The following is a 13,301-nucleotide window of genomic DNA, read 5'->3' as shown; positions in this document are numbered from 1 at the left end:
AGTGAGAATGGGGCAAATTAACAAGACAGGAAACAACAAATGTCGGAGAGGATGCGGAGAAAAGGGAACCCTCCTGCACTGTTGGTGGGAATGTGAACTGGTGCAGCCACTCTGGAAAACTGTGTGGAGGTTCCTCAGAGTTAAAAATAGATCTGACCTACGACCCCGCAGTTGCACTGCTGGGGATTTACTCCAAAGATGCAGATGTAGTGAAACGGCAGGACACCTGCACCCCAATGTTCTATAGCAGCAATGTCCACAATAGCCCAACTGTGGAAGGAGCCTCGGTGTCCATCGAAAGATGAATGGATAAAGAAGCTGTGGTCTATGTATACAATGGAATATTCCTCAGCCATTAGAAATGACGAATACCCACCATTTGCTTCGACGGGGATGGAACTGGAGGGTATTATGCTGAGTGAAGTAAGTCAGTCGGAGAAGGACAAACATTATATGGTCTCATTCATTTGGGGAATATAAAAACTAGTGAAAGGGATTAAAGGGGAAAGGAGAGGAAATGAGTGGGAAATATCAGTGAGGGTGACAGCACATGAGAGACTCCTAACTGCGAAATGAATAAGGGGTAGTGGAAGGGGAGGTGGGCGGGGGGTTGGGGTGACTGGGTGACAGGCACTGAGTGGGGCACTTGATGGATGAGCACTGGGTGTTATGCAATATGTTGGCAAATCGAACTCCAATAAATAAATATATACAAAATAAAAATAAATGTCAACCAAGTGAATAAAATAAACTCAAGGGGTTTTTGCTATCAGGGTTCCAGAGTGATGTTTGGGACAGTCAGAGGACTTTTGCAGGGGTAGGAATGTTCTATGTTAGGGAGATGGCAAGTGGTTCTGGATTGTCCACTGGGAGTAAAGCACAGCCTTTGGAGAAGACAGTGATGAGCTGGTCCATAGGCCAGGTTCTAGAATTGGACAGGAGGAAATACTGGAGAAGATTAGGGGGGAGGTGGTGTAATTCAGAAAAGTGCTAGAACTGGACACAAATGATAGCTCCTGTGCAGAATCAGCTATTAAGGTATTAATAGGGTTCAGAGCAGGATAAATAAAGTTCAGTCAATTCCCGAATTATGTTTTATTCTCATTTCTTCTTTCTTTAGGAGCTTGCTTTTAGTACGTTGTCTCCTGGTTCTTCTTTTTACTGCCTGAGAGACATTACAGAGTACTGGGAAGATATTGGTGTAAGAGACAGAAGACCTGCCTCATGCTATGAGGATGTAAAGAAAAGTATCTGGGGGGCACCTAAGTGGCTCAGTTGGTTAAGCTTCTGCCTTAAGCTCAGGTCACGATCCCAGGGTCCTGGAATCAAGCCCCACATCCGGCTCCCTGCTCAGCAGGGAGACTGCTTCTTCCTCCACCTGCTGCTCCCCCTCCTTTTGCTGTCAAATAAATAAAAATCTTGAAAGAAAGAAAGGAAGGAAAAGAAAGAAGAGTATCTGGTACAGTGCCTGGTATTTATCAGATCTTTAATAAATAGCAGTTACTCCTAATATTATTTTGTCCCCAGACCTACTGCCCTCTCTTCTGGGATTGTATGTTTATCCAAGACATCTCAGATAACATGCAGCTAAATAGGAGTCAGAACGTCAAACTAGACAAAAATGCTGCTTCACAAATAAAACTCATTAAATTTTCCCTCTTAGAGAGTATATTAAGTTGGCTATGACTTGAGTCTTTCTCAGCTGATGTAACTCAAAAGTTCCCAAAATTTTTGAGTCAAAGACCAACTCCTTCCTTCCCTAGCTGTTCATCCATCCAAAACATGGTTTTCACTCATTTCACTCCCACCAAAACCTAGATTTGCTTAGTTTTGGCCTAATTACACTCAAGATAACCTACCTTTAATGTTATTCTCTCTGGCTAGGGAAGAATGCCGGTTTAGTGGCTTCTGGGTACCACCTCAAGGGAGTATCACCCTATTCCCAAGAAATCATTGCAGATGATGTTTACAGAACACCTAGGTAAGTGCACTGTGTTAACTGCACTGAGACAAGCGTTTAGGACATCTTCCGTACCTGCCCCAGGTGGAAATCTCTTTCTAGTTTATCCACGATACAAAAGGAACTACTAAGCAGTTTTGTTTGCCAGACTTTTCTGTCACTTCCAGAACACATCACCTGATAGTGTGGCCCTTGCTACCACCCACAGCAGAAATTGCAGTTTCCCAAAGCCCTACACTGCCTCAGCTTAGGGCATTTCTACTTGCCTACTCACATCTGGAGATCCACCTCCTTTCCCCTTTTAAGATTTTATTGACTTATTCATGAGAGACACAGAGAGAGAGGCAGAGACACAGGCAGAGAGAGAAGCAGGCCCCCCTGCGGGGAGGCCAATGCAGGACTTGATCCCAGGACCCCGGGATCAGGACCTGAGCCAAAGGCAGACGTTCAAGCACTGAGCCACCTAGGTGCCCCTCACTCGTTTTTACCTGTTCTTTAGGTATTAGAATACATCTCATCATCTCCTGAAGTTTGCTGCTCCTAGCATCTACCATTTTATGATTAGACATGGTTCTTGCTTATCCTAGTATTTCCACTATTAATATAGTGCTTTCCAAGGAGAAAATATCCAATTAATGTTTGGTGAATAAATGAGACAAAAGGCAGGGCTTTTTAAAATAAGATTTATTGAAATTACACCTACTTTTCTTCAGTAAGCCAAACAAATCATGTACGTATCTTTTAGTTTTACAGAACGATAAACTAAAGTGGTTAAGGGAATCCAAAATTTAACCACCTTTTATACTTTTTTCTCCATTTTCTTTCACATTTCCAAGGAAATTCCCATTTCAGTGTCATATCATCTTGTTCCAGGTCACAAAATAAGATAGAACATTTCCCAGTTTCTTTGTAAAATATAAAAACTCCTATTCTTAAATCTGATACACAGCAATAAATGTGTAACAAATTCATTTACATACTTATATTCTAAAGCTAAAAAATCTTCTATTAAAAATAACATTTGAAAAATACCAAAAGGAAAAAAAAAGGTAAACCTCCAAATAATCCATATAGAACAGGAACACAAAGTTGTACACAGTGTTCTCCCCAGCCAGACCCTGACCCTCTTCTACCTCAGAGCTAGGACTGCCTTCTTCAAATACAGAGTGAATATTTGGTGTCACCCTTCAGTTGGGGCAGGAGAAGCTGATGGCCAATGCTATGCAATGTTTACGGCAGAAGTATTATCCACAACACCAACTCTGTCCTGGGCCTTCTCTTTCTCATCTTTTAAAGCCTTCTCATACCAGTGTGAGAAGGAAATGGAGTCAATCCCTTTGATCTTAGCCAAAAACTCTAGAACTTTAATCTTACTGGTTTCAGCATGAGCCCTGGGACCCCACAGGAATTCATAGCATGGAGGATCCCTGTTAGGCGTCTGCCGATACTCCAGGTAATTTTCCTGCACCCAATCTCTGGTGATGAGCTTCCTGGGCTCCCCATAAAGGAAATGCTCCCTCCCAGCATACACTCCCATTATATTTAGAAAATCCCAGATGTCTTTCTCAAGGGCACGATTGCCCCCCATGAAGATCACACCCAAGATGATTATCAGGAGACCGTTTTTAGGCATACTCTGGTTGTCGCTAAGCATCTCCTCATGACTGAAATCTAGTGAATTGACAAGGATATAGGAGTGAGTGGTGGGGTTCAGTTCCTTCATATCAATGCCAGAGATCACTTCCAAGCACTTGGTAGCTTTCCTAAAGATCACAGAGAATTGTGTCTTGTACCTTTCGGCGACAACCTTCACCATTTCTGCCTCTGTGACGGACTCCTTCAATCGATACTTGAGGATCAAATAATGCACCAAATCAGCCACTGACTCATCTAGCGGATCTCTGGGAGAATATTCAGCATCTTTTGAGGTCTGTGGGGAACTTGAACCCTGCTCTTGGCTGTTGCAGACTCCATTTGATGTGCTGCACGATGCAGAGAAGGAGCAGGAGCTCTGAGGACTCTGAGGAGGACTCAGTGTTGCAGCAGGGTTCTCTTCCTCCTCTGAAGAGGCTGGGATCATAGGAGAGGAAGGCGGGGAGAAGGAGGTGGAGGGGTAGGAGAAGGTGAAAGAGCAAGAGGAAACCGAAGTAGTCTCGTCTTCCTCCTCCTCAGCTGTGAGAACACATGCTACTGCCAGGTCTTGTATTTCATGTGGGGTCTGAAAGTCTGGCTCAAATGTGAGGCGCAGAGGCTTTAAAGAGCGAGGCATGATGACACTGCTTGGAAGAAGCAGGTAGAGGTATGAGCAAGATGGTGGGAGATGGGGTACCACAGGCCTGTGAGAGGGAGGAAGAGGCTTAGTGGTCTCAGCAGAGAAACACACCCTTGGCAGCTCTGACAAAGGCCAACTTACAGGCTCTTCAGGGGGTGCTCTAGGGCCTCACAGGGTTCTTGTCCTGCTGAATGGTTTGTCTCCTAGAAACCTGTAGGAGGATATGGAAGCTCTTCAGGCTGTAGCCAGCCCAGCTCAAGGCTTCCAGAGCTGGTTGTGGGCAGGTGAAGTCAGGCACTCTGGAGTCCTTTCTGTTCTGACATGGGTTGAGTACTCAGCAGACATTCAGGGTGTGAACCCCACCTTGGCTCCTACCACTGCCTGGGCCTCCTCTGCTCTGCTGACCTGAAGACAAGTGCCTCATACCAAGACCTCACCGCATGGTTCCTGGAATACTGGACAGGCTCGGGGGGTCAGGCTCTGGGAGGTCCCTCCTGTTCTGCAGTGGATGATCCCCTCTGCGCTAAGGTTCTCAATTTTCCCCTAACAAGGCCTGCTCACTGCCCCCCAATCACGGCTAACCCCTCCCCAACTTCCCTGCCTCTGCTAGCCTAAGGCAAAATTTTTGGAACAGGAGATCACATTCCTGAAACCAATGAGGAGGAAGTAAAAAAGCAACACATCTGACCATACAAGCCCAGGGCTTCCCTGGATGACAGCAAGGGTGGCCAAAGTCTGTGGGATTCCCTCTCTCCTGGCTGAGGGTTTCCCTCATCCTTCACACTGATGCCTGGTAGAGCCTGGGACCCCTTCCTCTGCTGTCCTGACTCTACCCCTTCAGAACAAGCCTTCAACACTGCCCTGAAACCACCAAGAAGGAACTGAGAACACGCTGTATCTATCTACTATGCCCCAGGGCCTCACACAGCTGACAGCAGGGGCAGGGTAGGGCTGGGTACGCCTTTGGCCCTCACTCAGGGTCCCTAACCTAAACTCTGGCAGAGCCTAGGACTCCTGGGCTGACCTGACGCGGCTCCTCCTCAGAGCAAGGCCCTCACCTCTCTGAGAACCACCACACAAAAAGGAGACGGCACCACATCCTGCCACCTTTGCTAGATCCTTCCAGAGCTGACAGCAAGGGCAGGCCCCCCCTGTTCTGTGGTGGGGCTATCTTGAATCCTCCCTCATGGCATTCATCTTTGCTCCTGGCATGGCCTGAGCTACTCCCTGCTGACTGAACATCACCCCCTCAGATCATGACCTCATCTCTCTGGGACACCGCCCTCACCCTTGGGAAAATGCTAGACACTATATCCAGACAACCCTGCTTGGGTTATCCCAGGGCCGAGAATAAAAGACAGCCCAGACTTTATTGGGTCTCTTCTTTCTGGAGTGGGAAATACCCTTGCTCCTCACCAAAGGTCCTTACCTTGACTCTGGTAGAGCTTGGGACTCCTCCCTCTTCTGACCTGACGTGGCTTCTTCAGTCGACCTGCCTTCGGACTCAGACTAAGGACCTCAGCTCCAGGTCCTTCAAGACAAAAATGAAGAGACATCACAGCCAGCCCCCCTTCCCAGGGTCTCCCCAGCGGACAGCAGGGGTTAGGCCCCATCTGTCACAGTTTGGGGGAGGGAGGGTTCCCTCTGCCTTCCCTTAAGGTATTCCATACTTGTGTCAGGGCCTGGGCCCACTTCCTCTGGTGACCTGAAACCACCCTTTCAGACCAAGGTCGCAGGAAGTGACGGTGTACCACATCTGGGCATTCCTGCCCAGATCCTCCCAGTGTGGACAGTGGACACATGGTGGAGTTTCTGTGAGGTTCCTTCTATCTTGGTAGGGGGTACCCATAGTCTTCCTTCAAAGTACTTACCTTACCTTGACTTGTCACAGATCCTGGGACTCCTCCCTCTGCTGTTGTCACCAGCTCAGACCAAGCCCTTCACCTCCCTGGGATACTCCAAACAAAAGTAAAAAGACACCAAATCCAGCCACTCCTGCCCGGGGTCCATTCCAGCATGGTGAATATACCCAAACCTCCCTCAGGATATTCATCTGCACTCCTGGTAAGGCCTGTCCTAGCCTCTGCTGACCTTAAGTCTCTCCCTCCAACCAAGACCTCACCTCCATGAACCACTCTATTCCCTTGATTCTTGGTAGAGTCTGCAGCAGAAGTGAGAGTTCCTCCCACCTGGCCACCCCTGCTCAGATCTTCCCAGGACTGAGATTCTGTGGGGTCCTCTTTTTCAGGAAGGGGGGCTTAGGTTTCACCAAGAGTCCTTACCTTGATTCCTGACAGAGCCTAGGACTCCTCCCTCTTCTGAACTGATGTGTCACCTCCTCAGACCAAGATCCTCACCTCTCTAAGACTCTCTCCCAGACAAAAGTAAGGAAATGTCTCATCTAGCCAACCTTGTCTGTGGACTCTTGGGGTTGACAGGAGGGGCATGGCTGGGGCCTCTTCTCCCTTGGGGTATTTTCAGGGCAGGCCAAGACCACATCACATCTACCTGAGGTGGAAGGTCCTCTCAATCCTCCCTCATGGTCCTCTCCTTGATGCCTGGCAGGGCCTGGACTATACTATCAACCTGAGGTTACAACCCCCAGAAAAAGCCTCTCCTCCCTCTGACTCCCAAAGTGGAAATCAGGAAGCACTCTTTATTTGGCAACCCTGCTGTGGAGCTTTCCAAAGATGACAGCAGGGGCAAGTTTCTGTAAGACATCTCTTTATAGCATGAGAGATCCTCTAAATCCTCCCTTACTTAGAGTCCTTATCTTAACACCTGGCAGAGCGCAGTACTCCTCCCTTGGCTGCACTCAGGCTATACCCATCAGACCAAGGTCCTTACTTCCATGGGACCCCCCAAAACAGAAAAAAAGGAAGGGTGGCTACATTCAGTAACCATGCCCCTGGCCCTCCCATGTTGACAGCAAGGGTAGAGAAGCACTGGGTCGGGCAGCCCTGGTGGCGCAGTGGTTTAGTGCTATCTGCAGCCCAGGGTGTGATCCTGGAGACCTGGGATCGAGTCCCACGTCGGGCTCCCTGAATGGAGCCTGCTTCTCCCTCTGCCTGTGTCTCTGCCTCTCTCTGTGTGTGTCTCTCATGAATAAATAAATAAAATCTTAAAGAGAAAAAAAAGAGAAGCACTGGGTCCCATCTGCTCTGGTGAAGGGGATGCTCTGAGTCCTTAAATTGACCCGTGGTGGGGCCTGAGACTCCTCCATGAAGCTGCTCTTGCCCCTTCACAACTAGGTCCTCATTTCCCTAAGAACTTCCAAATAAAAGTAAAGAGAAGACACATCCTGCCACCTCCTAGGGCTCACAGCAGAGGCTGAATCCCATCTGTTCTGCAGCGGGGTGGGGGTGGGGTATCTTCTATCCTCCTTCAAGGTATTCATATTGCTCCCTGAAACAAAGGCCTCACTGCCATGAGGCAAGCCCCACCACTTCCCGGAAGAACTGATGGAACACCACATCTGACCACCATTGCCTGAATCCTCCCTTGGCTGGCGGCAAGTGCAGAAAGGGGCCCCTGCTCTCTGCAGTAGAAGGTCCCATTTTCCATCCTAAAAGTGTTCATGTTTATTCCTGACAGGGACTGCACCCCTTCCCTTCTGCTGACCTGAGGATGGTTCATCACCCCATGGCCACCAACTCCTTCAGATGCCAGAGAAGTAAGTTGGGGGGATAAAGAATTGCCCCTGTGCTCCACACCCTGCTGCAGTCTTCTCAGGACTAGCATGAGGGCAAGGCTCTTTTCTTTCTTTCTTTCTTTCTTCTTTCTTTCTTTCTTTCTTTCTCTTTTTTTTTTTTTTTTTTTTTTTTTTAGGGCAGGCTCTCATGGGACCCTCACTGTCTGGACTGGGAGGTCCCTGCACTTTGCCCTCAGAGTCCTCACCTTGATGCGTGGCAGGGCCTACAACTCCTCCCTCTACTGACCTGAGTCTGCACCTCTCAGAAAAAGCCCATTCCCTCAGGCTCGAAAGATGGACGTCCAGATACACCACACCCAGGGCCCTGCATGGAGCCTCCCAGGCAGAAAACAGGGACAGGGGAGGAGCGCTGGGGTACCGCTCTGCAGTCAGAGCTCCCCTCAGTCCTTCCTCAGAGTCCTCACTTTAGCGCCTGCCAGGACCTGGGACTCCTCCCTCTGGCAATCTGAATCGGCTTTGGTCAGAAAAAGCCTCACATCTCTCAGACTCCCAAGATGGGGGTCTGGATAAAACACATCCGGGGCCCTAAGTGGGGCCTCCAGGGGTTTAAAAAATGGGCGGAGTGGGGGCAGCACATCCACTGCGCGGTGAGGGGCCTCCTCCCTCGAGGTCTTCACCTCGTGCGGGCGAGACCTGGAACTTGTCCTTCTGCTGACCCGAGTCCAGCCCTAACTAGTAAGTCTCCCGTCCCTCAGACTCCCAAAATGGAAGTCAGGACTCGTGCCCACGGTTTCTGGGCGGTAAGAGAAGTGCATGGCAGGGCTTGCCAGCTTGCCGCCCCCCACCCCGCGCACATCTCTATTTGCAGTGAAGACAGCCTCCACCCCTTCGGGATGGTCACCTCGCGCCTGGGGATGCATGAGGCTGGGCCGTCCCTCCACTGAGCTGAGACGGGGCCCTTCAGTCTCAAACCCCTCTGCCGCCCAACTTAAGTCACGAAACGCTGTATCTCACCCCTCAATTGGGGGTTTCCTGGGTTGATGTTTGGGCGAGCAACAGCCCCTACCTCTGTGGAAGGGCCTCTCGACCTCCGCCCTCAGGGTCCTCACCTTGAAGCCTCGCAGAGCCCAGGATTTCTCCCACATTTGACTGAAATCCGCAACCCTCAAGAAAGGCTCAGGCTGCCCAGGATCCCAAGACAAAAGTACCCAGAGGCCACATCGGAACACCCGTGCCCGCCGCTTTCCGGGGCCAATGGCGCCGACAGCCGACGTCGGCCCCCACCCTGTGCCAGGGGAAGCCTCCCGCTCTCCCTCAGGGTCCTCACCTGGAGCCCTTGCAGAACCTAGGCTTCCTCGGTCTCTGGACCTAAGTCTGCTCGGCTCGGAGCAAGCCTCACGTCCCTCACAGTCCCGACTGAAAGGGCGGCCACGCTGCACAGGGTCTCCCGGGTTGGCTGCAGGGGCGGGGCGGGGCAGGGCGGGGCGGGGCGGGGCTAGAGGTCCCCTATACGCAGTGGGCGGTGCCTTCACGGCTCCACCCCTCCGCCCGGGCCTTCAGCCTGATGATTGGCCAGGCGGCCTATGACCCCTCCCTCTAGTGACCTGTGGCCCCTCCCCTCACAGAAGTCAGCAACTGGAACATCCGGGGACCCGGCCTGGTCTCTTCAGGCTGGCCGTGGGGGCCCTTAAACTGTTGGGGGGGTGCTCCTCTCACGCCCCCTCTGAGCCCTCCTCTAGTGCTGCCAAGTCCTGAGACTCGTCCCTCCCCTGACCACAGTCAGGCCCCTTGGACGAAGCCTCACGTCCCACGCGTCTCAAAACGAAACTCACGAGAGGCCACATCGGAACACCCGTGCCCGCCGCTTTCCAGGACCAATGGTGCCGACAGCCGACATCGGCCCCCACCCTGTGCCAGGGGAAGCCTCCCGCTCTCCCTCAGGGTCCTCACCTGGAGCCCTTGCAGAACCTAGGCTTCCTCGGTCTCTGGACCTAAGTCAGCTTGGCTTGGAGCCAGCCTCACGTCCCTCACAGTCCCGACTCAAAAAGGTGGCCACGCTGCACAGGGTCTCCCGGGTTGGCTGCAGGGGCGGGGCAGGGCAGGGCGGGGCGGGGCGGGGCGGGGCTAGAGGTCCCCTATACGCAGTGGGCGGTGCCTTCACGGCTCCACCCCCCCGCCCAGGCCTTCAGCCTGATGATTGGCCAGGCGGCCTATGACCCCTCCCTCTAGTGACCTGAAGCCCCTCCCCCCACAGAAGTCAGCAACTGGAACATCCGGGGACCCTGCCTGGTCTCTTCAGGGTGGCCATGGGGGCCCTTAAACTGTTGGGGGGTGCTCCTCTCACACCCCACCCCGAGCCCTCTTCTAGTGCTGCCAAGCCCTGAGACTCGTCCCTCCCCTGACCACAGTCAGGCCCCTTGGACGAAGCCTCACATCCCACGTGTCTCAAAACGAAACTCACGAGAGGCCACATCGGAACACCCGTGCCCGCCGCTTTCCGGGACCAATGGCGCCGGCAGCCGACCTCGGCCCGCACCTCCTGCTCTCCCTCAGGGTCTTCACCTCGAGCCCTTGCAGAACCTAGGCTTCCTCTGTCTCTCTCCAGACCTAAGTCTGCTCGGCTCGGAGCAAGCCTCACGTTCCTCACAGTCCCGACTCGAAAGGGCGGCCACGCCACACACGGGAACCCTGCTCGGGGTCTCCCGGGTTGGCCGCAGGGGCGGGGCGGGGCCAGGACCGCATGTGGGGTGGAAAAAACCCCTCAGTCCTAGCTCAGTCCTAGCTCAGGCCACTCCTGACTCCTGGCACTGCCCGAGCCACTTCCCTCTCTGGAGCTGAACTCCCTGGCCCCGAAGGAAGCCCTTCTCCTTCCTGAGAACATCAAGGTGATACTTGTTTTTATTCTCCCTTCTACAGTTTTCTGGGCGAAGACAGGAGCTGAAACTCTGTTGTCATCTTGACATCTACAGGTAAGGCCTTAAGTCTGTAAATAAGAACTGACACCTTTATAATGATGTGCATCCCGTCAATGAAGATGATATACTGCTCTGTTTGTTTGGGACTTATTTTACCTGAATCTGTCAGTAAACGTTTATAGTTGCTTCCATAAAGATCTCATACATTTTTGTCATGATCCGTTTAAGGTAATTTTTGGATTTTGTTGCTGTTATGAATGAGATCTTTTCCTTCGCGTGTTCTAATTGGCTCTTGTGTGGCAAGGCTCTTGCTTTTGCTATAGTGAGCTTAAACTATCTCTCTGAGGTTTCTATTCATTTGAATATTCCACATACTTACTTATTCCTTAGAATTTTCTACATAGGTGATCATATCACCAAACAGTATCTTTCTTTTCGGTATTCATACCTCTTACTTAGATATCCACAGCTCTGGCTTTTTGTTCCAGTGTGGTTTTGAACAGTAGAGGTGATAGCATATATCTATGTCTTTTCCTAGACTTTAATGGAAATAAATGCTTGTAGCATTTCACATTAATATCTGTTTGCTGTAGATTTTAGGCAATGGAAATTCCCTTGTGATCTTAGCTTGCTAAGAGATTTCCCATGAACTTGTGCTGAATTACTGGGTTTTTTTATTTCTGTAACCCCCCATGAAGGTAATCAAATGTTTTTCATCCCATATGGGCTGAATTATGTACCTCAAAATTCATATGTTGAATTCCTAAATCCTACTAACTCGGAATGTGACTGAGTTTGGAGACAGGACCTTTAGAGAAGTAATTAAGTAAAACGAGTTCATTTGGGTGGGCCCAAATCCGAATGACTGATTAGAACACAGATAACACATAAGGAAAAATTCGAAGACAGAGGGAGAAAACAGACATCTGCAAGCCAAGAAAAGAGGCCTCATAAGAAACCAATCCTGCCATCGCATTGATCTTGGACCTCTAGCCTCCAAATTATAAGGAAATAAAGTTCTATTATTTAAGCCACCCAGTATGCTGCGGTATAATTTGTTATGGTGGTCCTAGGAAATTAATAGACTCCTTTGATTTGTTAATGTAGGGAATTACAATGGAAAGTATTTTCTAATGTTAAATCATGTTTTCATTCCTAAGACATAGTCTGTTCATTTAATTCACTGCTGTGTTGAATATGCTATTAATCTATTTAAGATATTTACTGCTATGTGAGCAAGTTTAGCTCAAGTGTTATTTTCATGGGGAGTCCTCTTCTGGCTTTTTAATCAAAAAGAGCTAGCCTGGGAGAAATAGCTGAATAACTGCCCATCATTTTGTATGCTTTAAAAGAGATTACATGAGATGGTGATTTACTTCTCCCTGACCATTTGGTAGAACTGGCCTTCAAAACTGCTTGACCTGGAGCATGTGAGGATTACTTGAGCTTTGAATACAATTTTCAGTGTGTTTCATTAGAATTCTCTATTTCTTTATGAACCAATTTGGCCATTTTTTCCTTAAAAGGTGGTCCATTTCATTTAAGATTTCAAATTTAATGGTATATTTATAAGGCTTTATTACAGAAATCCTAAAACATACACACCAGTAGAGAGAATAGTATACTGTACCCAATATGCCTGACACTCAGCATCAACAATCATCAATGCATGGCCAATCTGGCTCTAATTAATTATACCCCCATCAGCCACCTTCCCCAACTCTGCTGCTAGAAAAATGTGAAGCAAAGCCAAGACATCACATGATTCCTTCTCTAAGTATTTCAGTATACATATTTAAAAGATAAGGATTCTTATAAAATATCAACCCAACACAATAATCCTAAAAAATTAAATAGGTCATCAATATAAAATATGCAGTTCTCTTTCACATTTACCTGATGGCCTTTACATTGCTATTTAGAGATAGAAGCTTGAAGCTTGGGGCAGCCCAGGTGGCTCAGCGGTTTAGCGCCGCCTTCGGCCTGAGCCTGGAGACCCAGAATCGAGTCCCACGTCAGACTCCCTGCATGGAGCCTGCTTCTCCCTCTGCCTGTGTCTCTGCCTCTCTCTCCCTTTCTGTGTGTGTCTCTCATGAATAAATAAACAAAATCTTAAAAAAAAAAAAAAAGCTTGAAGCTTGATCGTTTTTTTTTTTTTTTGTATTTTTGGTTTTTGTTTTGCAAGATTACTCCATAGGTGGTGATGTGCACTTCCATTAGGAGGTACATAGTGTCTGTTTGTCTCTTTTTGTGCTGATGCTTGCAGTCATTGATGATCATCATGTTTATCCATTAATCTCTTAGGGTTGAAAAATGATCATTCTCTCATTCTGTGCTAGTTTATTATTTATATGTAGAAACTGTTCCTAGTCCACCATTTGGTTATCCTGAGGGAAAAATACGTGTTTTGTTTTCTTATAATCTTTGAATTTCTTCTCCATCTATATTTTATACAAGTTTAAGTTACACTGTTTATTTCTGCCTTTTTCTTTAGTAATTGAT

At 49.0% G+C, this 13,301-nt stretch overlaps 1 protein-coding gene across 14 annotated transcripts; it reads right to left on the bottom strand.

Annotated features, from left to right (window-relative positions):
* Positions 1-2,629: 2,629 nt before the first annotated feature.
* On the bottom strand, positions 2,630-10,580 carry LOC100682826 (melanoma-associated antigen 10-like). Of its 14 annotated transcripts, none has more exons than XM_038588457.1 (5): positions 10,346-10,580; positions 6,104-6,180; positions 5,662-5,763; positions 4,374-4,443; positions 2,630-4,296 (listed from the first exon to the last, which is right to left on the bottom strand). In XM_038588457.1, exon 5 carries the CDS (start codon positions 4,227-4,229, stop codon positions 3,180-3,182), a length of 1,050 nt encoding a protein of 349 aa, XP_038444385.1. In that variant the 5' UTR covers positions 4,230-4,296; positions 4,374-4,443; positions 5,662-5,763; positions 6,104-6,180; positions 10,346-10,580; the 3' UTR covers positions 2,630-3,179. The 14 variants fall into 14 exon arrangements, with proteins under 14 accessions (XP_038444385.1, XP_038444389.1, XP_038444382.1 ...); XM_038588461.1 differs by having other exon boundaries at positions 6,109-6,180; XM_038588454.1 differs by lacking the exon at positions 10,346-10,580 and adding an exon at positions 9,835-9,980.
* Positions 10,581-13,301: the final 2,721 nt, after the last annotated feature.

This window comes from Canis lupus, chromosome X (assembly GCF_011100685.1).
Source record: "Canis lupus familiaris isolate Mischka breed German Shepherd chromosome X, alternate assembly UU_Cfam_GSD_1.0, whole genome shotgun sequence".
Lineage (NCBI taxonomy): Eukaryota > Metazoa > Chordata > Mammalia > Carnivora > Canidae > Canis > Canis lupus.
Note: the sequence above shows the minus strand (reverse complement) of the source record. Positions and strands in the feature narration are given on the sequence as shown.

What these genes read in the sequence shown, in the direction of transcription:
- LOC100682826 (XM_038588457.1), bottom strand. Translation starts at nt 4,229, where the DNA reads ATGCCTCGCTCTTTAAAGCCTCTGCGCCTCACATTTGAGCCAGACTTT.